This window comes from Rhododendron vialii, chromosome 1a (genome assembly GCF_030253575.1).
Source record: "Rhododendron vialii isolate Sample 1 chromosome 1a, ASM3025357v1".
Lineage (NCBI taxonomy): Eukaryota > Viridiplantae > Streptophyta > Magnoliopsida > Ericales > Ericaceae > Rhododendron > Rhododendron vialii.
The window spans coordinates 44,658,447-44,680,895 of NC_080557.1; the positions used below are offsets into that span (position 1 = coordinate 44,658,447).

The 22,449-nt window shown below is 38.2% G+C and overlaps 4 protein-coding genes across 6 annotated transcripts in view; 3 read left to right on the plus strand and 1 right to left on the minus strand.

The window, feature by feature from the left end:
• Nucleotides 1-4,354, plus strand: part of LOC131319661 (uncharacterized) — a 53,742-nt gene extending 49,388 nt beyond the window's left edge. Inside the window, exons 2-3 of one of the 2 annotated variants that reach the window (XM_058350043.1) lie at nucleotides 2,985-3,057; nucleotides 3,749-4,354. In XM_058350043.1, coding sequence (XP_058206026.1) covers nucleotides 3,043-3,057; nucleotides 3,749-4,054 — 321 coding nt within the window. In that variant the 5' untranslated portion in view covers nucleotides 2,985-3,042 and the 3' untranslated portion in view covers nucleotides 4,055-4,354. Of the gene's footprint in view, nucleotides 1-2,460; nucleotides 3,058-3,748 lie in introns of those variants that run through there. The other variant, XM_058350036.1, reaches the window with a different exon arrangement.
• Nucleotides 4,355-9,707: 5,353 nt separating this feature from the next.
• On the plus strand, nucleotides 9,708-12,467 carry LOC131319622 (uncharacterized). Of its 2 annotated transcripts, none has more exons than XM_058349990.1 (4): nucleotides 9,708-9,964; nucleotides 10,108-10,317; nucleotides 10,733-10,903; nucleotides 12,027-12,467. In XM_058349990.1, the coding sequence occupies exons 1-4, from the start codon at nucleotides 9,959-9,961 to the stop codon at nucleotides 12,078-12,080; spliced, it is 441 nt and encodes a 146-aa protein (XP_058205973.1). In that variant the 5' UTR covers nucleotides 9,708-9,958; the 3' UTR covers nucleotides 12,081-12,467. The 2 variants fall into 2 exon arrangements, with proteins under 2 accessions (XP_058205973.1, XP_058205965.1); XM_058349982.1 differs by having other exon boundaries at nucleotides 9,784-9,973.
• Nucleotides 12,468-13,575: 1,108 nt separating this feature from the next.
• LOC131319639 (uncharacterized) lies at nucleotides 13,576-14,841 on the plus strand. Its single transcript, XM_058350001.1, has 2 exons — nucleotides 13,576-13,764; nucleotides 14,337-14,841. Exons 1-2 carry the CDS (start codon nucleotides 13,721-13,723, stop codon nucleotides 14,704-14,706), a joined length of 414 nt encoding a protein of 137 aa, XP_058205984.1. The 5' UTR covers nucleotides 13,576-13,720; the 3' UTR covers nucleotides 14,707-14,841.
• Nucleotides 14,842-15,099: 258 nt separating this feature from the next.
• LOC131319579 (uncharacterized) lies at nucleotides 15,100-18,365 on the minus strand. The gene is made up of 5 exons (XM_058349917.1): nucleotides 17,959-18,365; nucleotides 16,960-17,126; nucleotides 16,722-16,752; nucleotides 16,108-16,210; nucleotides 15,100-15,409 (listed from the first exon to the last, which is right to left on the minus strand). The coding sequence occupies exons 1-5, from the start codon at nucleotides 18,286-18,288 to the stop codon at nucleotides 15,303-15,305; spliced, it is 738 nt and encodes a 245-aa protein (XP_058205900.1). The 5' UTR covers nucleotides 18,289-18,365; the 3' UTR covers nucleotides 15,100-15,302.
• Between the last annotated feature and the right edge of the window lie 4,084 nt (nucleotides 18,366-22,449).

A 22,449-nucleotide genomic window follows, 5' to 3' on the forward strand; every position in this document is an offset into this window, starting at 1 on the left:
ACCTCTTCCTCTTGGATGTCCCTCGGGTTAGATTCAGCAGCCGCCTTTCTCTCCGGCAACGTTGTTTTTCGGCGTCTTTGGAGACGTTTTGACGACAATCGGCAGATCTGTTGATGCGAGCGCTTTGTGAAGTCCAAATAAGAGGGTTTTTATTTTCTTTGTTCTTTTCTTCTCCTCCCTTTTGTGGAGTATTTCTCTCCGGTTTCTTGCCGTAAGTCTTTTTCTCGGCTGGATTTTCCCCAATCCGGTGTCGTCCTCTCCAGTTTCGGGTCTCCCTAGATCTGGTGAAAATAAAGCTTTGTTGGTTTTTTTCTGATATTGTTGGGGTTTCATTTGTTGGTTTTGGGATCCGGTTGTCGGAATGCTTCCTGTACCCGCTGTGGTTGCAAGAGCTTGCCGTCTATCCTCAGTGTCGGCTTGTTTTTCATCTAGGAGGTGGATGTTGGCTGATAATCAAGGGATCGTCGTGTTGGTTTGTGAGGTTTTGGAGTTAAATCTTTTGAATCTCGACTGGCCTTTTGGTTATTGTCTCTATTTGGAATAGATAATCCTCTTTGGTTGTTTGATGTATGCTTATTTCATATCAATAAAATATTCTACCATTTTTGACAAAAAAATAAAATAAAATCATGACGAACTGTTTGTTTTACCTTTTCAGAACAAGTCTGATTTAGTCTGAAATCCGTGATAGAGCAAACTTGTCCTTTTTTTCTCCCTTCTAGTTCTAGAGCCAATTCTTGTCCCACATCGCCTACAGAGGAACTATCACCTTTGTTTATACAAAACGTTCAATCCAAAATAAAATGCCGAGCTTAGTAGCGCGAGCTTGTAACCCAAGCTTAGGGGCAATAAGGTTGTCAGAAGGTTGATACATATGTTGGCGTAGGTCGGCTTTCAACTTCTTGGGGTATGTATGCCCTTCGGTTTGTCTCAACTATAGATAGAGACACCCCCTCTCAAGAGGTAGGGGGAAAGAAGGATAAAAAGGCTGGCTTAACAGAGCAGTTGAATACCAGAAGATGAAACCTATCAATCCTAACGACATCCTTTGTTATTTTTTTCTTAATCTTATTATCTGATACATATGTTGGCGTAGGTCGGCTTTCAACTTCTTGGGGTATGTGTGCCTTCGGTTTGTCTCAACCCATCAATCCTAACGACATCCTTTGTTATTTTTTTAATATTATTATCTCAAATTTTATTCTCGTCAATACCGCGAAATTGGATTTGTGTTATATGAGTTCCGAACGAGAGTCTGCTCAAATTTATTAATGCGGTTCAAACTGTTTATTTTTTTCGAACTAGTTGAGTTGAAAAAGGGAAGATTCACGTACCATCCAGAGAATTTTTGGATTGCATTGCAAGCGGGAGTGGTAACCAATTGGAGACATCACATGCTCTTATGCATTTGTTAGGGGTTCAAACATCACTAACTACAGCTAATAATGTTGACTTTTGCGGAGAAAAAAAAAATCGGATTAATTGTATTACTACGAAAAAGAAATTTCAAAGATTATGAGCAGAAGTACTTTATTTTTTATCGAAAAATTATGCGCCTTTTCATTAGTTTACTATCGTTTTAAATCGGGAGAGATAGATTTGGACTTTTAACATACATATATATATTTTTTACTAATCTTCTTGTATCCCTCCATCCTTGGATTGCAACTGCCCAAACTCCAAAGGCTGCGTTTCATTCGTCTAAATTGTTGATTTTTGAATTTCCTGTATAAAGCTACATAAAGACTCCAAACGTTTCGAAACGACGTGGAGACTAGAGTCATTCAAACTTAATATTGTCTTGACACACATTTCATTATAAAGTTTAAACACATTTGATCTTGTTGTTTTTTAATTATTTCTCGAACACTTCAGGGCCGGTGTCTGCGCCAAATTGCGACCTCGACTAACCCTGATCTATCTCGTTATTCGATTTCGTGACTCCTTTAAAAGGGAATCGAAAGAAATCATTAACCTATGGTAATATGACTGTATATTTCCCAACATCTTGCCCACTTGCCCCCAATGGTGCGATAGAGATTCACTTTCTTTAAAGCATCATTTTTTATTTTTTATTTTGAAAGTTAAAAAAGAAAGAAAGAGAGAGAGATTTCAAAAGCATAAGCATCCTGTCAGAGAGAGAGAGAGAGAGAGAACCAGCTCACTTTAAAGATGTTCTTCGAAAATAAAAGGCACCATATCTACGCTACCTTTCTTCTTAATTTGACAAACCATCCATGGTCCCTGTCCCACAACATTAGGTTTCTATGTGAAATCTGCCCAATTATCGTTTGACAAGTGGAATGGCATTGATTCTTACCAAGTCATTAAAGCTATATTTTGGATGGTTACCGTTGCTTTGCTTCCCTCCTCCTTTATTCGTTTTGTTTTTCTATAACTGGCCGGGATCAGTATTCAGTTCGCGCGCACCTCAACGTACTACGCACTTTAGATCAGGGGCTTGACGTTAATAGCCGGGCAAATCTCTATTGGTCCTAAGGTTCGAAATGTTTTTGGCCTTTATGGGATTCAAACTTGCGAGCTCAGGAGGGGCAATTAAACCTTTTATTTACTTTCTCATACGCACTTGACCAAACCCGTTAGGTTCCCTAGCTTTATTCGTTTTGTTGGCCTTTTCTTTTGGCCAATATGATGATCTAGATTTGAATCTGTTTTCCAAGAATGAAGTAGTGTGGTCACTAATTTTTTCCAAGATTAATATAAGTTAAAGGGTCAAATATAGTAGAATCTTTGGTCTTTTTTGAAATAAAAAAGTGAGAAAAATTAAATGGAACTCAATTATTAGGTATCAGAATCTTGAGTTATGATGGCGTTAGAGCATAAAGTGAAGGGATAGAGATGGTAAACCATGGGAGCTGAGGGTAGCTCTCACCTGATTGCTCCCCTTAGCCTTATAAATAGGCCTCAACATCTTCCTCACTTCATGTCCAACTAGTTTTCTTTGTTTCCGACTTTCAAACCCCCCCTCCCTCTCTCACCAACCTTTCTGTGCTTTTTCTCTGATTCTACATCAACTTCTTCATGGCTTCCCTCAAGGTTCTCTCTCTCTCTCTCTCTCTCTCTCTCTCTCTCTCTCTCTCTATGAAGCCTAATTTAGAAGAAAACGAATCTATTTTTTTACTGCCACAACATGTTTGGGCTTTCATCATGCATGCTGCTTATTAGTCTAGTCATATCATTTACGACTACATGTTAAAAAGAAAGAAACTCCCTCCTCAGTTCTTTTGAATTTGCTAATAAGAGCAAGTTCATTTGTTGGTGTAAAAAACGACTTTTGCGAATAGGGGCTGCTCCAATATTTCAGTTCAACGGTGACAGAATTCTGTAAAAAAAATTTCTAATGCAAAACTCTATGTAAAACAAAAAAATTATTATCAAGTTAAAAATTTAATGGACCTATTTTATTTTATTTTGTTGAGCTTACTTATCTACTTACTTGTAAATTTAAGTGGATATTCATGTACTTTGACTACGTATATGTGAATAACCCAGTCGTGACAATAGCGAAGAATTACAAATTAAATTTTATATACAAAACAAAATTTCAATACATTTTTTTAGCTCAGGGAATTCATTTGAACCCCTACAATACCTAGTAAAGCCGCCCCCGTTTGTGAAAGTCGGTTTGGATACATGGTGGAGAGTCTTTAGCCTTCTTCTTGTTTGTCTTTTTTATTTTATTTTATAAGAATTTAGCATAACATAGAGAGATCTCGAATGTGTGTAGGTGGATGAAGTAACCAAAGAATCAGGTGAGATGTCTCCAACAATTGAAGAAACCAAACTCTCGCCAACCGATCAAGACACCATCAGTACTCCACCGACCGAATCCGAAACCACCCAACCAAAGGAAATCCCAGTGTTGGACGAAGAAAAAGAAAAACAACCATTGGAAGACGAAGAAGAGAAGCCTGCAGAATCCTGGCCGATCATTGAGGAAGAAGCTGCACCCGATACTTCTTTTGAAGCCGGCTCGGGGGGAACGACACATGAATTTGGCGAAGAGGAAGACGAGGACGAGGACGATGATTAAGATCTCTTATAATGCTCGATTGAGGTCGAAGAAGAAAGGGCTGATTCTTGTTGTGTCTGCTGAGTGAGGCATTATTGTGATGAAAGAATTCTAGGGTTTTGAGTGGTTGCTACGTCAGAGCCTACTATATTATGGTGGGAGGAGTGACTAAAAACTATGGAGTTTTATTTTTATGTGCTGCTTTTTATTAATTGTCTATCTTTGTGTAATTTTAAGCCATGTTCTGGGTTTTGCATGGCGAGTTATCTGTACCGGTTTGATTTGGAAAAACGTTATTTGTATTTTGTGATGTTTTCTTTATAATTTGTGTACTTGTTCGAGTAACCAAATTAATTAGTAATTGTTTGAGAGGTTTTTCCTAATTATTATTTTTGTTGTTCTTTAATTACCACAAAGAGAATAAGACAGAACGATGCAAAACAACTAACTAACACCGAGAACAACACGGTGACCCTGTACTGCTGGGGGAACACTATACGTGCAGTACGAAATCTGAGTTGTCCATCTCTACCATCGATGGTCTGGATTTGCAAATTTGGCTATGATACTTTTAACAAATTTGGACCATTAAAAACGCTTTGTTGGAAGGCCAACTGGCCCATTGGAAGACCCATGGGCCTAATAAGAAATTAGTTGCTCTAGAATGGGCCTATGGGATGAATAATTTCGGGGAAAATGACGGCCAATGACGTGTTTTGATAATTAACACCTACTAAGGACATTTTCAGCATTAACAAATGTTTTCACCATATCCTTAACGGGTATTAATAATCAAAATATGTCATGGGCCTTCATTTTCCCATAATTTAGAGTCCATTGAACGAAGACGGGCCCATTTAATTAGTTTATGGAAGTGGAAGATATAAAACGTTGGAGATGGGAAAATGTATATGCTGTGAGGAGCAAATGACTAAGAGAATATTGGGTAGCAATGCCTTCCCTAAGTGGTAATGAAATGTGGGTATTGAAATTACAAATCAAAAGAATTTTATACCGGTCTAGAAAGAGAAATTGCAGTGCGTAACAAATGAGAATGATTTTGCCTATCGAAAAAAAGAAAGAAAGAAAACAAATGAGAGTGATTTTCGCACTTCCTAAATTCATTGACAACATCAACTATATTATAACTAAAACTTGTAACACGCAGTAAGAGAGAAGGTCAAACTAGTAGAGATTATAATACTTTGCAGTTGATTGATAATTGGAATTCTTTTTTGATATATCAATTTACGCGCATCTCGATTAAGTGAAATTTCATAATTTTTAACAATCAGCCGGACTAATCTTTAGACTATACTCTCTCTCTCTCTCTCTCTCTCTCTCTCCCTGCCCTTTTTCTACACGCTACACCCATTTTAGAAAGCAACGAACATTCCAGAACCGGATAAATAAATAAAAAACGTACATTCCAGAACCCTCCTATCCTATCTTTCCATCCTTTGGCTTTTACTATATAACTAGCTACGCCTACATACTGGAAAGGAGCAACAAAGGACACCCATTTTTCCAACTCTTTAAGATCGGGTCAAAGCTCTCTAAACTAGTTCCAAATCTGTTTAGACCATGGTAAGCCAAGTCGTTCTCTCTCACTACCTCTCCAAATTTCCATTTTCCTTAATTTTAAGCTTAATTCTTATTTCAAACAACTAGGAGTACTAAATTTGTTGAATTTCGTATTTATGTGTTGTTTCTGTCTTTGCCTCTGTGTGTAGGACTATTGGAGAAGCCATGTGCCGGCTTTCAGCAGCTGGGATTGCACCAATGATCATGACCTCCCTTTCACTCAGTGTTTTGACTCGGCGAGGCAACCAGGGTTGGTTGGTTCGCTATCGTTCCTTCGAATTAGATCACGTTTGTACGTCACCGGCGACTTGTACAAGAATGATGCGGTTACCCCCGGCCATGATCATTCGAAGGGTATGGCCTTCAAAACAAAACCACAAACTTTTTAACCTTTTTGGTTTCCAAAGTATTAGCAAGTGGTCAATTTCGTCCACAATCTAAATATTTATCCAATTTCGTCTCCAACGTTTAAAATATGTGTCAATTTGGTTCCAACCCATAATAACGTTGTTTAGTCTTTCCATCAAAAGGAGGGCATTTTTGATATTTCACATATCAACATCTTCTTCAAACCCCAAACCTTCCTAACGCTACACCACCATCCCCATCTCCGGCAGTGACATTTGCATCAACATCTTCTTCAAACCCCAAACCTTCCTAACGCTACACCACCATCCCCATCTCCAGCAGTGACATTTGCAGAAAATATTTTGAAATGTGTGCCTCTTGTTTCCCATTTGTTTCCCCATCTTCCAAGCACAGCTTCATTCTAATTAACTTCCTAGCAATATATTTACACAGCCGTAGTGCTTCTCCTTCCTAGCAGTGACGCCATGTCCCAATCAATCCCAAATCTCTCCACCTCCTTCTCTCGCCACCGCCCCTTACCTAAATTCCTCTCTGCCGCCACAGTCGACGCCCTTGCCTCCCTCCCTCGCCTCCGTCAAAACGCCAAGTACTTCGCCACCAACTACGCAATGTTGTGGATCGTCGGAAAGGTAATGTTTTGTTGATTGGTGTGGCGGTCTGGGTTTTAATATGCATAGTACACGTGGTGAGGAATCCGCAGGGGTTTTTGCTCGACGAGGACAACGTCGTTTCGAACAGGTTGATTGGGCCGTCGCCGCCGGCTTTGAGCTCTCGCATGAAGGATTTCGCCAACTAGTATCCTATTTGTTTTTGTTTCAGGGCTATTTTTTTACTTGTGATTTAGGTCTAGGGAGAAGGAGTTATTGATGGAGGTGAAGCATATGGCTATAGGGTGGCGTGGGGGTGATGGTGGTGAGGAACTCGGCGGGGGAATCGGGTGGTGTGGTGGTGGACTCGTGGATGAGAGTTAGGATTAGGGAGGAGGATGAGAGAGATTGCGGTAGCGATGAGAGGGTTACGGCAATGAGAGGATTAGGGAAGAGTTGTTTTAAGGCTATTTTATTCATTTTGTTGTAGTGTTTGGGGTGAAATACCAATGATGTCCTCCATTTTAACAAACAATAGGGACGGCGTTAGCTATTTTATCTATTCGCGCGAATAGATTATTTTTAATCTGTGCCGTCCAATGTCGAAACGAACAACTGACATCGTTTAACTCTGTAAAGAGCCGCCATAAATGAATAATCTCTCGTTATTTGGGAAGCAATGCCTTCACTAAGTGGTTCACTAAAGTGACAAATCAAAGAACTACTACCTATCTAGAAAGAGTCCAATCTCAGTCGTTCAAAAGTATTTTGGATGATCCGGATTAAAAATAATATATTTGCGTAAATGGATAATTTATTTGCACAAATAAATTATTTTTAATATGTGCCGTCCAATACTGAAATGAACGGCTGGCATCGTTCAACTCTATAAAGAGCGATAAGTATCTCTCATTATTTGGAAAGCAAGGCCTTCACTTAGTGGTACACTGAAATGACAAATCAAGGAAACAGTAGTAGGTCAAATTGCAGTTAACAAAGGGGAGTGGGATTTTTTTGTTTTACTTATAATTCAGGTGTACGGACACCTCAACTAAGTAAAATATCGTACTCCTTCCGGTTCTAAAATGAGTGACTTTTTTGGAAAAACGTGTCATTTTTAACTATTTATATCTTTTAATATGAGTGCTAAAAAATATGCAATATAGATATTGTTTGATAAATTTTAATTTGTTCTATTAAACGAAATTTTCAAAATCACATAAAACTTCATAAATTGAAAGATATAAACATTTTAAAATGACATGGAGTCCCAAAAAAGTCACTTATTTTGAAACGGAGAGAAAAAATTTCAAAATCATATTGTTGTAGTAGGGGATTCTAACTATTCATATCGACCATGGATAATTGAGATCGCGCACTACACCCATACAATATAGAACCCCGATTTGCAATTTGCCCTGTGATTCACATACGAAATCTTTGCTGGATTTATGTCTCGTTCTAGAAAACCTTCTTTAAAAATATGTACTTATTACACATTTTCAAATTCAAAAATAATACAAATAAAAAATATTTTTTAAATTTTTTTTGCACCGATAAAAGATCTCAAACAATATTCATATTTCATATTTTGTAGATTTTCATAAGTCTATTACTCTTTGTAAATTTGAAATTGCTTTTTAAAAACAGCAGTGCTACAGTCACCGACCTCGTGTGGAGTCCACTCCAGGCCCCGCACGAATGATCCGAGCCGCTCAATAATTTTAAAAAAAAAATCAAGTGGGCCTCGTGAGAAATAAGCTCAATCCGATGTGTGTACGTGCTCGTTGCAAACTTTTGTTTTTGAACAGCTCGGATCATCTGATTTTGGAACGGCTCGGATCGAGCACGTACACACATCGGATTGAGCTTATTTCTCACACGGCCGACTCAGCTTTTTTTTTTTAAATTATTGAGCGGTTCGGATCATTCGTGCGGGGCCCAAAGTGGACCCCACACGGGGTCGGTGGCCGGTCACCGACCCTCCCGATCGGTGAGTGTAGTGTTTCTGTTTTAAAAAAATATGAACTTATTTCCCGAACGGGGCCTACATACTCGAGTACAAAACACAGTACTACCACTAAAGGCGGCAATGTTAACTGTGTGACTGGTGACCTCTGGCCAGTGTCCTAACTGACTTCTCTTTCACCCCGTTTTTAATACACTCCTGTTTCTTCACTTTTTCAGCTTTGGGCCATACCATACTTGGCTATGCATTGGCACAGAGCACAAAGCTCACTCCCAGCGCCCCCCGCGTGTTGGGTGACTCGGGTCATTGAGGCCTACTAAAAAGCAGGAGCGAGACACTCACTGCGCAGCTACGCTGTCTTGTTTAGTGCGCGATTTGAACCGTTTATCTCTATAACTAATGGTTCAGTTTCATCTCGATTCTTAAGTAGTATACCAATTTTAATATTCAGTGTTGAATGCCAAAAAATTATAGGAGTAAATGCTAAGGAAACTTGAGGCTTTACGCAGCGGTACGGTCCCGGAGCTCCCAATGAACTTTTTTTGAGAGGGGACGCGTGAGTGCAGTACCAATCTGCCACAGAAACAGAGCCCCAACTCCAGTTCATTGCTTGAAAACTCATTGGGAAATGCAGTAATCATCGACAAACATGGCCAGAAGGCCCAAAACACTTGACTAGCTCCCCTGATTTTAAACAAAAAGGGAAGGATGTTAAAAGAAGAACTAAACAAAGTAAAAAAAAAAAAAGCAAATTAAAGCAAACCCTATCTCTCCCTTCCCCTCTCTCCCACCTTTGTCACTTTTGTGTTTGCGACCGTGAAACTTTATTAATCTTGCCGAGCAAAAAAAAACTTTATTAATCTTACTTTGTCACTTTCGTGTTTGCGACCGTGAAAACTTTTACTGTCTCTCTGGGTTGCCAAGCCTAATCCCTTCGCTTTTTCTCCTTAATTTTTAAGAATATCTCTCTTTGGATCCTATCATACCTGTTCTCTCTCTTTTTTCCACGATCATGGATGCCGAGATCAGCTTACACCTCAACTAATTACTTCTCCGATTTGATTAAAGATAGATCATCTACGTCAGGATTAAAGAATTCACCAAAAATTAATTTATGACGAGCTAATTCCAAAAATTAAACCGTAATCAATTATTTAGATAACAAACTTATCAATCAACCGGACTAATTCTTGAAACTTCGTCCTCGCTCTGCCATTTTAAAACCATCTACACGCTACACCCAAAAATAAAGCAACAAAGACACTTTTTTCACACCCTCCTATCTTTCCATCCTTCAGCATTTATAACTAACCACGCTTACACACCGGAAAGGAGCAACAAAGAACACCCATTTTTCCAACTCTTTAAGATCGGGTCAAATCTCTCTAAACTAGCTCCAAATCTGTTCAGACCACCATGGATGTAAGCCAACTCTCTCTCTCTCTCTCTCTCTCTCTCTCCAAATTTCCATGTTTGTTTTAAGCGTATAATTCTTATTTCAAACAACTACATTGGTTGAATTTCACATCTATATGTGTTGTTTCTGACTCTGCCTCTGTGTGCAGGACTATTGGAGAAGCCATGTGCCGGCTTTCGGCAGCTGGGATTGCGCTGATGATCATGACCTCCCTTTTACTCAGTGTTTTGACTCGGCGAGGCAACCCGGGTTGGTTCACTACAGTTACCCGGAACTAGATCGTGATTTGTATGTCGCCGGCGACTTGTACGAGAACGACGTGGTTACTCCGGCCATGATCGTTGTTCCTCGTCGAAGGGTATGGCCTCCCAAAACAAAAACCACATTTGACATTCGATAATACTAGAGCAAAGCTACCGACACAAATTTAAAACACAATGCTAGAGTCGCTAGACACAACTTTGTCTAGAGCCATTCGATAAATATGGGTCCGAACAGTTGTCTTTTAAAATTGTGTTTGTAAATTTTTTGATAACATTATGCAGAGCACAAATTTGTACTATCACATTTTGAGTACTACGTGAAGTATATACGGGTAGAATATGCTCGCGCTTGTCGTGTCGTAGATCAAATTCTACGAATATTTTGGTGACACGTCACATGCTACACGTTTTGTCACAGCATTGCTTTTTGACATTTTTGGAAATTGGAAGCAATTTCTCTGTTTATTTAAAAGCAAAACTCTGTTTTCTTTTCTTTCCCTTTCCTTGTAGGAAAAAGCAGGTTACCCACATGTGAAAGAGGCGGAAAAGGAGGAGTGGGCGGCATGTGATGTGAAGGAACCACCGAGTCCGGTTGGGCCGCCGCCGAGAAAAGCTCCGAAACCGGTGGACGAAGATCTCTACCGGATCTCGCCGGAGCTCCTCCGTGCTAAATCCAAAAGAGTGAGTTCTCTCTCCACCGCATTCCTCCTTCAAGTTTTTCAGAACTCCTCTAACGGCCCTCCAAAATTCGAGTATTTCAAAAAAGTCCCCAATGCACACTTTTTTTTGTTTTACTGTATTAACCTTTGTTTCGAAAGTACTGCAGTACCTCTTAACTATTTCACCACAGTAATAGGAGTACTCTGACCAAGAAAAAAACAGTAATAGGAGTACAATAGATTTTGTTGACTTGATTTGTGAATGTCCTTTTTGTCTTTTCTCTATTGTTTTTTTCAAACGGCAGGAGAAACTTTATTAATTCTTGAAATTGTTATAAAGATTAAAAGAGCAAAAATTTGATGGCATTATATTCTTAAATAAAACTACGAACAATCCTGTGCTTAAGAATTCGAGATCCAAATTTGAGATTGAAAAGTTGCTGACAAAGAGAACACTCATAAGGTCAAGCCCAAAACATCTATTGACTCTTTTCTCAATTGTAGAAAGCCTATAAGCTTTTATTTTTGAAAACAACCTTTATACATTAGACGCCGAATTTTATATTTCCGTCATCATATTAATTTACGAAAAGCTCATAATTTTTGAGAAAAAAGATTAATGTATACGTAGAGGAACAACTAATATTCTCATTATAAGTTACTAATTTTCTTTAGTACTCCTATCTTGGCTATCTTGGACATTGAAACAAAATGTGTCTTGGACACTGCTCTACCTGTCCGGCACCTATATTACTGCAATCACATTCATAGACATTGTACTAGCAAAACCGTGGTGAAATAAAGGGAGAGAAAAAAGCAAAAAAAAATGAACAGGAAAAGGTTTAATTGAAGCATGGATTAGCAGTAGCATCACTACTTGTCCACCGCAGGCCCCACCGGAAAGGGGCGGACAAAGCGGGATGCGCTCGGTCTACTCGGGTTTCTGCACAATTCCAAATATTCCCGCATAGTATATACTGTACTATACTCGGCCACTACGGGCCCTGCCTGCCGGCACTGGAGATACAAAAATTTGAATCATGTGATTGTGGTTCAATGGGCCCATCCATCCATAGAATCCCATTATCCTTTAAAACTATTTTCATGTTATTATTGAATTTAACTAGTGTTTATTTTTCTTCCAGAAGAGAGGATGTGGTTTCTTTTCCAGCTGCCTGCAACCGAGCTGTGATTCTTGAATCTGCATGGATGGGTAGAGCAGAGCTTATAGTAATATGGAAAAAGGGACAATGAGGAAAACCTTTTATCATGCCTGTGTCTGTGTGTGGGGGGTACTAATAATTACAGTACCTTTTTTGTGTGCCAAAAGAGATTGTTGGCCTGAGAAGATGAAACTTCCATTTGATGTAGTAGTAATGGCTAAAGGGACCGATCAAAAGAAAGGTTAATGGTTATAGCCTTGTAGGGTACTCTTCTTGCCAAAGAGATTTTTTTTTTTTTGATCCTCTTGCCAAAGAGATTGTTCTTCTGTTTTGGACCTCTCTGCTAGCTCTGTTGTATGTACTGAAAATACAGTTGGAATTTGAGCTTAAGCCAAGTAAAATTATCAAGTGGGTTCCTTTTCATAATTGGTTATTCTGTTTTATATTTGCTCCGTCACCCATTGATGAGATTATCGGATCCTCTCCGGTACGTAGTTTGGACTGGACGTGACAGTCCAAACTTGAAACGTCTATTATTGCGATAAATGGTCTATTGCTACAATAAATGCTCAGAAACTGTTACCCGTGAGAGCAAACTTTGAGCAAATTCGAACCATTTATTACAATCATGTATGGTTTAGATTTGGATTGTTCCGTCCAGTTCAAAACTTCGACGAGAGGATAAACAAATGATTATTCGTGAGCATTGGGTTGAGTTATGGAAATTACTGAATTCTACTTCTATTTACTATACTATACACTCTACAGTTAATTTGGATAACTGAATTCTACTCCTATTTATTACACTCTAAAGTTTATTTGCATTGGGTTGAGTTATGGAAATGCGAAAAATGATACTAGGTCAAGGAGTAGATGTATTGCTCTCGACAAAATATAGCGATTTGCAGAAAACCTCACCACAATTATGTCGACTCCAAAACTAAGGTCCGCATGCTATGAGTTATAAAAAGTGTAAAGAATAGAACCCAAGCAGTAAGCGATAAATAATCAAGGCGACTAGTCACACCTTGAAGCTTTGCCCGTAAATGGCGAGTGAAGAGTCCTAAGACAATTCCAAGGTAGTTGGAATAATTCTTTTAGATTATTTTTTTTTTTGAATTACCAGTTCCTCTTGACGGAAGAAGTATCATGAGAATTTTACCTCTTAATAGAATTCACTATAGACAAAATCCAAAACAGCTGGAGTAGATTTTTTGGATTATTTTCTTCTTTTCTGCACATTTTTAATTTTTGTTTGTTTTTTAAAATTCTCGATTTCTCTCATTGACACAAATTAATAACATACAAAAATTTGACGCAAAATTATTTTTTTGAATAAAGACGAAAAAAAACAATAATAAAGTTAGGCCAAACATTGCTTTATCAAATTCGTAGTAGTAATCCTTAGGATCGAAAAGAAAAATTAGTAGCAGTAAAATTAGGCCAAATCTTTCTTTGGTTCTTATCCTAATGCTCTTTTATCTAAACACTAATCCAAATCAGTTACGTAGTCAGTTAGGATCCTATTAGCTCGCACCCATTGAACTCAAATACTAACAACGTCTTGATCTTCTTCTACCCTTCCACTACTCTCTGGATAGATCTAATCTACATATATATATCCATCTACGGATTTTCTTTTTCTGTCTTTGGCTACTTCTCTCTCATCAACAAGAATGCCGTCGGAGTCACAAACACTCGAGGCATCCCCGAACCGCTTGTATGTTCTTCGATTTCCATACTCCCTGCTCCGTCCTAAATCGCTCAACCTTTTGGGTAATCGCATTGAAAATGTTTTACACCGATTTTTTCTTCTCAAGGCGGTGTAAAAAAAATTGGAAAAAAAATTCATGCTAATGCATTGGTAGATTTATTCGTGCAAAAAGCACGATTACCCAGAAAAGGTTGAGCAATTTGAGACGAAGAGGGTATGTGTTTCTCCCTTGTTCGTCAGAATTTTGAACGCAAACACTATAGTGTCACGTAAGATACGCGTCGGTAGACTTATCTTTCTTTTTCGCTAATATTTTCTTGTTTCTCTGTGTCTTTTGTTATGCCCCCATCTGTTTCTTGAGTGTGACTACATGGCCCTTTTCATGAGCACAGGGCATATACACTTCTGAAAAAAAAAGACCAGTTTCAGAACTTAGTTCGATTTTATTTCTCCGTCCAGGGATGAATCTAGGTTTCGAATATGAAAAGTCAGTTATGTAGACCAAGAAATCTTTACTACCCCTACCTGTGAATGTGATGAATATGTACCCATTTCATATATCTTACTGATGCATACAGGCCTAAGAAGAGGAATGGGATGTCAAATCAGGAAGCAGCAATAGCTAAAGCAATGCAGAATGTATTGAAGAACAAGAATGCGATAGGAAACAAACCGAATCCGGCGTCCAAAAGTAGATGCATATGCGCTCCAACTACCCATGTCGGATCATTCAGGTGCCACCTGCACCGGATCAGCACAGCTCAGAAATCGTCGCATCAGTTATTAGAACACAAGTGGAATGCTCGAAGAATCATCTCCACGGACACAGACATGCAGCAGCTTGGCCATCAGCTATCCCGATTCGGAACTGCTGCTTTGAACAAGGAAGAACGTCATAGTTTAGCCTTGAATTCCTCTCAAGTCACGGCAACCGATGGTTTATATTGATAGGTTATGTCGATGTTCTTTTGCTGTTTGATTTTTCATTCTAGCTCTGTGACTAGTTAACTGGGAATCAGAAGGATTAGGGTGTAAAAAGTAAGGATTTCTCCAGTAAATAAATTGTACATAGTACTATTAGCATATGAAGCAATTGGTTCTCAAAATTTTCAGCACCAAACAACAGAAGGTAACAGGAATGGGATCTACGGAGATCGGTTCAATGATAGAACCGATAGTCCAATTGTGTTTGTTAAGACATTTGACTAAACTACGAAGCGTTGCAAAGCCTGACACGAAGTACTTGAGAACACGAGCATTCCATCCTCAAAATCTACCCCCTGTTACAAGTCGTCCCATCAAACGCACACGAAGGAAGGTTTATGTGGACACTAGAAATAGGGGAAAGTGATCAATATGATATTTGATGAACGTATTCATAAGCATTTAGGCAAGCAGAGAGCAGAAAATTCCAATACACAAAATTCCAAAAAAATCCTCAAAAGTGTTCTTCCTGCAGATCTCATCTCCTCTATAAAGTTACATGAGAATGTACAATTAGAAAACCTATCAGTTCTCATGCTAAACATTTTGGCACACGTTCATCAGCCTCTTTCTGATTGTGGGAAGTATCTCCGAGCGTCAAATGGTCGGTTGTTGGATACCGAATCATCCAATACAAAACCTGTTCCTCTGTCCATAGGCGCAAAAGCTGCAAAACAAGAACATACTAGTGAGAATTACACTCCATCCAACATTTGACAACAAAAAAAACACAGCAGCTCAGCTCAACTTGGTTTAGTCAATCCTGTTGAAGCCAGTTCACTATGCTTAAAGGAACTCATGCCCAACTCGCTACGTCCATCCTCCCAACGTTATGTGGCTAAAATACCTTGTTTGCAAAGTGGGATGGACATCATAAACCTAACTTCTGGCAGAATTTACAGGAAATCGAGATGTAGCAGTCAACGAAGAGAGTTTCGCAAAGGGTGGTGTGCGTAAAACCTATTCTCTAGCACTATTAGCAAAACCGTACCTAAAACTCTTTTCATGTTTTCAGCCTTGCAGAAAGCAACTCAACAAAATGAACTATTTGGGGATGGCAACATGAAGGATGAAAACAGTTTTGCACAACCTTTGCAACAAGCAATTGATTTCAAGAAAATTGAGCCTTTCATCTGCAAATACAGAAGTTGAAGGTATGGAGAAAGGGAAACTATAACTTAATGCTACCATATTTGGCACATGGCTTAAGTCACGTTCATTTATGTAGCTGAACTTGCCAGAAGACTCTCACTATCGAACAAACAAATTCCTAATGATGGCCCCCCATGAGCTCAAATCACTCAACAATCGAACAAAGTAGTAACTGAATAAAACAAATGAACAATTAAAACTAACTAAACCTACCTCTTTCTCTCATTCTTTTCTCTCTGTCATATTCAAACTTATCTCGGATCTGGTTAACCTTTTCCCAGGTATCATCTTGCATATTTCTTCCCATACCTTGTTCCTGCGTTCAGTGAAGTCACATCAATATTATTATGAGTGTACTGAATCATGAATTAAATGAAGATTTCATTGACATATGCTGCAGGTCCAATACTTCACCATGAACTAGCTGTTCAAAAATAATATTTCACCATGAACTAAATAGTGTCTGGAAAAAAAGTTGCAAGTAACAACGCATTGCAACTGAAACAAAAAGAACATGAGGAAAAAAGAATACATCAGCAGATGCTGTATGGCGTATGCAAGAATGTTTGTGTAATACACAAGATTGAAACATAACAAATCCAGGAAAGCATTTCCCAGCACCTGTTAGTATCAGAAATTCAAGGTTTCAGTGGTACAGACTTGGAAAAATAGAGATTGAAACCATTTTGAATTCCAGTGCGAGGCTGAAAAATCTGTTCAGACACCTCATTTCCATGCAGGGCAGGGAAAAACAATTTTGCAATACCAAACCTAAGGGCGTGATGATATAGACAATGGCAAATCTCACAGGACATTTGCATCAGTACCTTCGTTTGCTCAGCATACGGTCGCCTTCTCCTGAAATAGGCAAAAGACCGGGTAAAATGTCTCTTCATCAAACAAACCTTTATCACTTAAGACTTAAGAGTAAATGAAATCCAATAAGGCCAGAAAATGGAAGTGAAAGAAGGAATTATTTAATGCATCAGGCATAGAGGTGGATATAATGAATGGGCTAAGAAGCAAATTGGGTTCACGAGCCAGAAATAGAGAGAAAAGAAGTACACTGTCCGATATGGGGAAAAATCTTGATCATCATCTTCAGCAGAGTCATAGTTAGCATGATCCTGAGCTAGTTTCTTAGAATAACCCTCATTCCAATAAAGCCTCTCCCAATTCTCCCTAAGCTCCTGATATAGTTCCATGTACCTTTTGCACCAGGGTTCATGCTCCTTCAAGGTATGTAAGCAAAACTTAGTACATCAAGGCACTAACAAATTACAATTCCAAATACAGAACAAAAGTAAGTATTTTTACTTTGAAGCTCTGGTCATGTAAGCAAAACTTAGTACATCAGGGCTCATGTAAGTGTTTGTGTGTGGATTATTGTTGTTAATAACTGGGGCTTCAAATGATCCAAGCCATGAGAACCACTTCTATTGAAGTTGGTTTCTCATCCCCCCCCCCCCCCCCCCCCCCCCCAAGTGGGAGGGACGGGGCTTTTGGAGCCAGGGCTATGAATAGCCTCTGGCCCTGTGCTAACTCTAACACCCCACTAACCCCGACTAATGTATACAATTTTGGCAAAAAAAAAAAACGATCCGAGCCAAGGTTTAACGTGTTCGGGCTTGGCTTGTTTAAACTAGTCTAGCTCGAGCCGAAAAAATCGAGCTTGAGCTGGGTTTGTTAACTTCACGAGCCTCTAGAAACGATCCGGGCCTCAACAAACGAGCTGAGCTTTATAATCGACCAGAGTTACAACTGACTCCAACTCGAGCTCGACTCGTTTACTACTAACAAGCCGAACCCATAATGAGCTCTTGGGAAACAACTCGGTTCGTTTGCAACCCTAAATTACACAAGACATGTCTTCTACCTCTACTCCATCTCCCACTAGCCAATTTCCATTCAAACATCTAATATTTTTGCAGCAATTGAACGTAAAGCATTCCATGTCAATTCACCGCAAATTACCTTTGAGCCCCACCCATTTCTCAGCAACTAAACATTAGCAACGAATGAAGAATAGAAACCCTAGGAGAGATTCAAAAAAGGAGTACAAACCGATTCTTTGATAACGAGACGAGTACGGCGCATGAACTGCTCCCGGAGCTGCTTCCTTCGCCGGTTGGGGATATTATCTCGTGGAATAACAAACCTCTCCCTCAGAGGCACGTTCTCTCCGATCTCGTGCATCTCGCCGTCCACCACCCACCACTCCGACTTATCGTCCGCCTTCTTCAGCGCCGCCCCCAACCCCAACCTAGGGCGCCGCCTCCGGCTGGGAGAAGACGAGGCGGCGGCGTCGGTCCTCGCGTGGCGGATTTGATGGGCGGCGGCTTGGTGGAGGCAGGGGTTCGACCTGTGGTGGAGTCGCCTCGCTAGTGAAAGCATTGTGGGCGTGGTTTGCTCTCCCGCTTTCGCACCTGAGGAGTGGCTGTAACCTTCTTGTGAATCTAGTACGATTACTGTTTGTTTGTTGTATAGGATAAATAATAGATTTTTTGATATTAGTGATTCATTTTTTATTAATGGCGCTTCACTTTTTCATGAAGTTATTAGCCTCACGTTACAAGTGGAGCGCAAAAAATATTTTCCTAAATAATACACGTAAAGGTATACGAAACGAAAATAAAACCGTGTTAACCTCTAGCTATTTAAGCAGAACACCAATTCACACACCCTAAATTTAGGAGTCTTCTAAACCTATGCATGACTTGATCGCCTTGATTGATGGATCTCATAGGTTATATATAAACTAGTGTATGTCTGTGCCTGAAGGCACGGCACGAACGATCAGTACACGCAAATAAATTTTGAACCCACGTGCAATATATCAATCACTGCCCAACAAATCCAACTATGCGGAAAATAACAACCCAAGCATATTCATTGACATATTTAACTTGAATGAGCAAATAAAAAACAAACAATTTTCCAATCCCTAGAGATTGTGCCCCTGCCTGAAGGCATGATGCAACACGTTCTCAACAAATGAGTCTATAATTGAAAGCGCTTATTAATTAAAAGGCATTAACCTAATATAAAAGTTTCTAGCACTATCAACAATAAAATTACCTACTTTTAATAAAAAATATTACTTAGGAATCAAAACCGTTTCGAAGCTGCTATTCCAATCACAAACATTAACTAAGTCGATCAAAACGTATTCAATGTCAGTTAAGACTAATGAATTCAGTACATAGAGGGGGCCATCCCCCTAAAATTCGAAGCCACCATAATTGATGTAGCACTTAACAGCTACCAACAATAAAAAAACAAAGAGAATGGTAGCCAACAATATAAAAAGAAGAAGAAGAAGAAGAAGATAGAATGTGAGTCATTCGGAAAAGGATAGCCAACAGTATGACCTTCACCACCACCTTTTATCTCTAGATACGTGCATATTAAATCTAAAAGTTGGTGCAAAAACACTAATTTCAACCGGGGTGCGTAGTGAGTCATTTGACTTTTGTTTAGAAAAAAATTGTTCAGAAACACAATTAAACACTAACTTTGAGGGCTCCCTCAAAAAACACAATCATCACCTCCTTTCTGCTACCATATAAAGTAAAAAAGAGTTTATCAAAAATAATTAGGAACTATAGCTGAAATTGAAAATTTATATTATAAAACAGAACGGGTATCTTACAGAATATTCTTTCTCAACGGTTCAGATTTATCCCTGTCCAACATTTATCTACCCATACAAACAAATCCGACGGTCCAGATTTGTTTTCATCATTCCTTCTACAACATGGCAGTTTGGTAAATATCGAAAACTTCAAGACCAAAAAAGGAGCTCATTTGAATTGAAATATCCTAATCAATCATGGTAATCTAATATTACAAAAATTTGAAGTTTGAAATATTAGAAAGGAACACAATCAAATCAATTGATTCCAAACGGCAATCAAAGCTTATTTTATTCCCAAAATAGTTACAAATAGTTAACAATTCAAATTTCGGATCAAATATTTTTTTTATTCATACAAACTCAACAATCTCTACAATCATCGGATCAAATTTTTAATAGATCATATCTGTCCAATTGAAAGCATGCTTCCTAATATGAACCTCCTAACTTTGTGACTGGTAAATTTTTTAAATTGATTGCTTTTAGGTTGTTTCCTTAAAAAACTTGATTATCTTTTTGAATTTAAATCAACTCAATAATTGATTTATGTCTAAAATTGTTTTTCTTACATTCAATTCAAACAGAGCGGTTTTTATTTATCCATACAAACCCAACGCCCTTTACAACCATCGGATCGAATTTTCAATAGATCATATCCATCCAATTGAGAGCATGCTTCCTAATATAAACCTCCTAACGTCGTGAATGATAAATTCTTTCAATTGATTGCTTTTAGGTTGCTTTCTTAAAAAACTTGATTATCTTTTTGAATTTAAATCAACTCAATAATTGATTTTTGTCTAAAGTTGTTTTTCTCGCATTCAATTCAATATTTGCTTTTAATTTGTTTCCTTTTACATTGATTTCCCTATAGTCATATACGGAAAGAAAATAACATAGATAGAGCGATTTTTGTCTATCTATACAAATTCAACACCCTTTATAACCATCGGATCGAATTTTCAATAAATCATATCCGTCCAATTGAGAGCATACTTCCTAATATAAACCTCATAACTTTGTGACTAAAACCCAAAATTTGAATTGTTAACTATTTTGTAACTATTTTGGGAATAAAATAAGCTTTGATTGCCGTTTGGAATCAATTGATTTGATTGTGTTCCTTTCCAATATTTCAAACTTCAAATTTTTATAATATTAGATTGCCATGATTGATTAGGATATTTCAATTCAAATGAGCTCCTTTTTTGGTCTTGAAGTTTCCGATATTTACCAAACTGCCATGTTGTAGAAGGAAGGATGAAAACAAATCTGGACCGTCGGATTTGTTTGTATGGGTAGATAAATGTTGGACAGGGATAAATCTGAACTGTTGAGAAAAAATATTCTGTAAGATACCCGTCCTGTTTATAATATAGATACTAAATTATGGACCATTTATCTCTTTAAGATCACCTATTTTCATTCCATCAAAGAAACTAATTAAGCTAGTACAATAATAGAAATGCGGAAGCCCGGAGCTTCTCGAAACCACCACTAAATCTATAATGGAAGTGGGCACTTCCATTAACCATATAGATAGAAAATATTCTAACATGTTGGGCTAATTGCAGAGACCGGTTTGAGTTCTTGTTTAGAAGTTTGGTTTGACCCAAATGCCCGTTTTGTTTCCTTCCAACCAATTTGGGCTACTAAATGTTTGAGCTTGACTTGTTATGATATGAACTAATCTCGAATGGGCTTTAATCGAGCCACTCACTGACCAAACTAGTCGCTTAGCTTGAATTTTGTAACTATCATAAGTCGAACAAGTCAAGCACTAATTTGGTTTGATGTAAAATGATGTTCAAACTTATTTTGTTTAGTATAAGATAAGAGAATCGATCTCAAAATGAGTTTTAACTAGCGACCACGAGCTGGAAACTACAATCACAAATTCACAACCCTAGCTAATTGTGACGAAGGTCGGGTTGAATTCCTATTAGAAGATTGGTTTGAGTTGTTTGACCCGAATGCCTCGTCAGGGCAAAGTGATAATCGTATTGTCAAAGAGAGGAAGTAATAAGCATTGTCCTTGTTAGGATATATGTATCGAGCCCTATTGTATGCTTTTAGTTTCCAGCACCCATTGAAGCAATCGCAGCAGCTACAACACCATTGATTTTGTACCTTCTAACATCTTCTCTACTTAAACGATTATTGTCTCGCTTATTCATTCACTATTTTTTTTTTTTTCATAGATTTCTCGCGGAATCTTTTTCTCTTTCCTTTTCTCTTGGTCATGTGGCTAATATAGTTTTATATTTGCCCAGAACATATTCCAAACAAGTTGTCTCAAACTTAGGGCACACTTTACAAATGATTAAAAAGATCAAAAAAACCACCTACTGGAGTTAGTCCAAGCATACCCTTTATCTATTCTATTGATGCAGTGATGTAAGAGTTCTTTTCCCTCTTTTTCTATTTTCTTTCATGCCCACCAGAGCTGAGACAGAGACAGAGTCAGAGTGTCGGCATATTGAATGGGGAACAAGAGACAAACAACACAAAGAGTAAAATAAATAGTTTTCCATTAAAAAAAAAAGGAGTAAATAAATAATTCAAGTCACTTCAAAAATATATATATATATTATCAAGTGTAAATCAAGCAATACCCACCCACCCCGAAAAGGGGTGAAGATTTCTTTCAAAATTACAATTTTGAAATCTTAGAATAGCATCAGGGCATCTGCATAGATTGTTTTTTTTTTTTTTTTTTTCTCGGTAAAGAGAAAATTTATTGACTCGAAGAGGGTAGATCGAGAGAGGAACTCACTAAGGCTCCATTTCGGAACGAAGAAAAAGTCCTTATTTTTTAAGAAGGCAATTTCAAGCTCAAAAATTATGGGCTTATTGAAATCTAAAAATATGCAATATGGATCTTATTTATACGATGCAAAAAAAATTAAAAAAATATT

What these genes read in the sequence shown, in the direction of transcription:
- LOC131319622 (XM_058349982.1), top strand. An exon ending in TCGTTGTTCCTCGTCGAAGG is followed by an intron (nt 10,318 to 10,732) that starts GTATGGCCTCCC and finishes CTTTCCTTGTAG; the next exon opens with GAAAAAGCAGGTTACCCACA. An exon ending in TCCGTGCTAAATCCAAAAGA is followed by an intron (nt 10,904 to 12,026) that starts GTGAGTTCTCTC and finishes TTTTTCTTCCAG; the next exon opens with AAGAGAGGATGTGGTTTCTT.
- LOC131319639 (XM_058350001.1), top strand. Translation starts at nt 13,721, where the DNA reads ATGCCGTCGGAGTCACAAACACTCGAGGCATCCCCGAACCGCTT. An exon ending in GAGGCATCCCCGAACCGCTT is followed by an intron (nt 13,765 to 14,336) that starts GTATGTTCTTCG and finishes TGATGCATACAG; the next exon opens with GCCTAAGAAGAGGAATGGGA.
- LOC131319579 (XM_058349917.1), bottom strand. Translation starts at nt 18,288, where the DNA reads ATGCTTTCACTAGCGAGGCGACTCCACCACAGGTCGAACCCCTGCCTC. An exon ending in GTCTCGTTATCAAAGAATCG is followed by an intron (nt 17,127 to 17,958) that starts GTTTGTACTCCT and finishes CATACCTTGAAG; the next exon opens with GAGCATGAACCCTGGTGCAA. An exon ending in CGTATGCTGAGCAAACGAAG is followed by an intron (nt 16,211 to 16,721) that starts GTACTGATGCAA and finishes CACTGAACGCAG; the next exon opens with GAACAAGGTATGGGAAGAAA.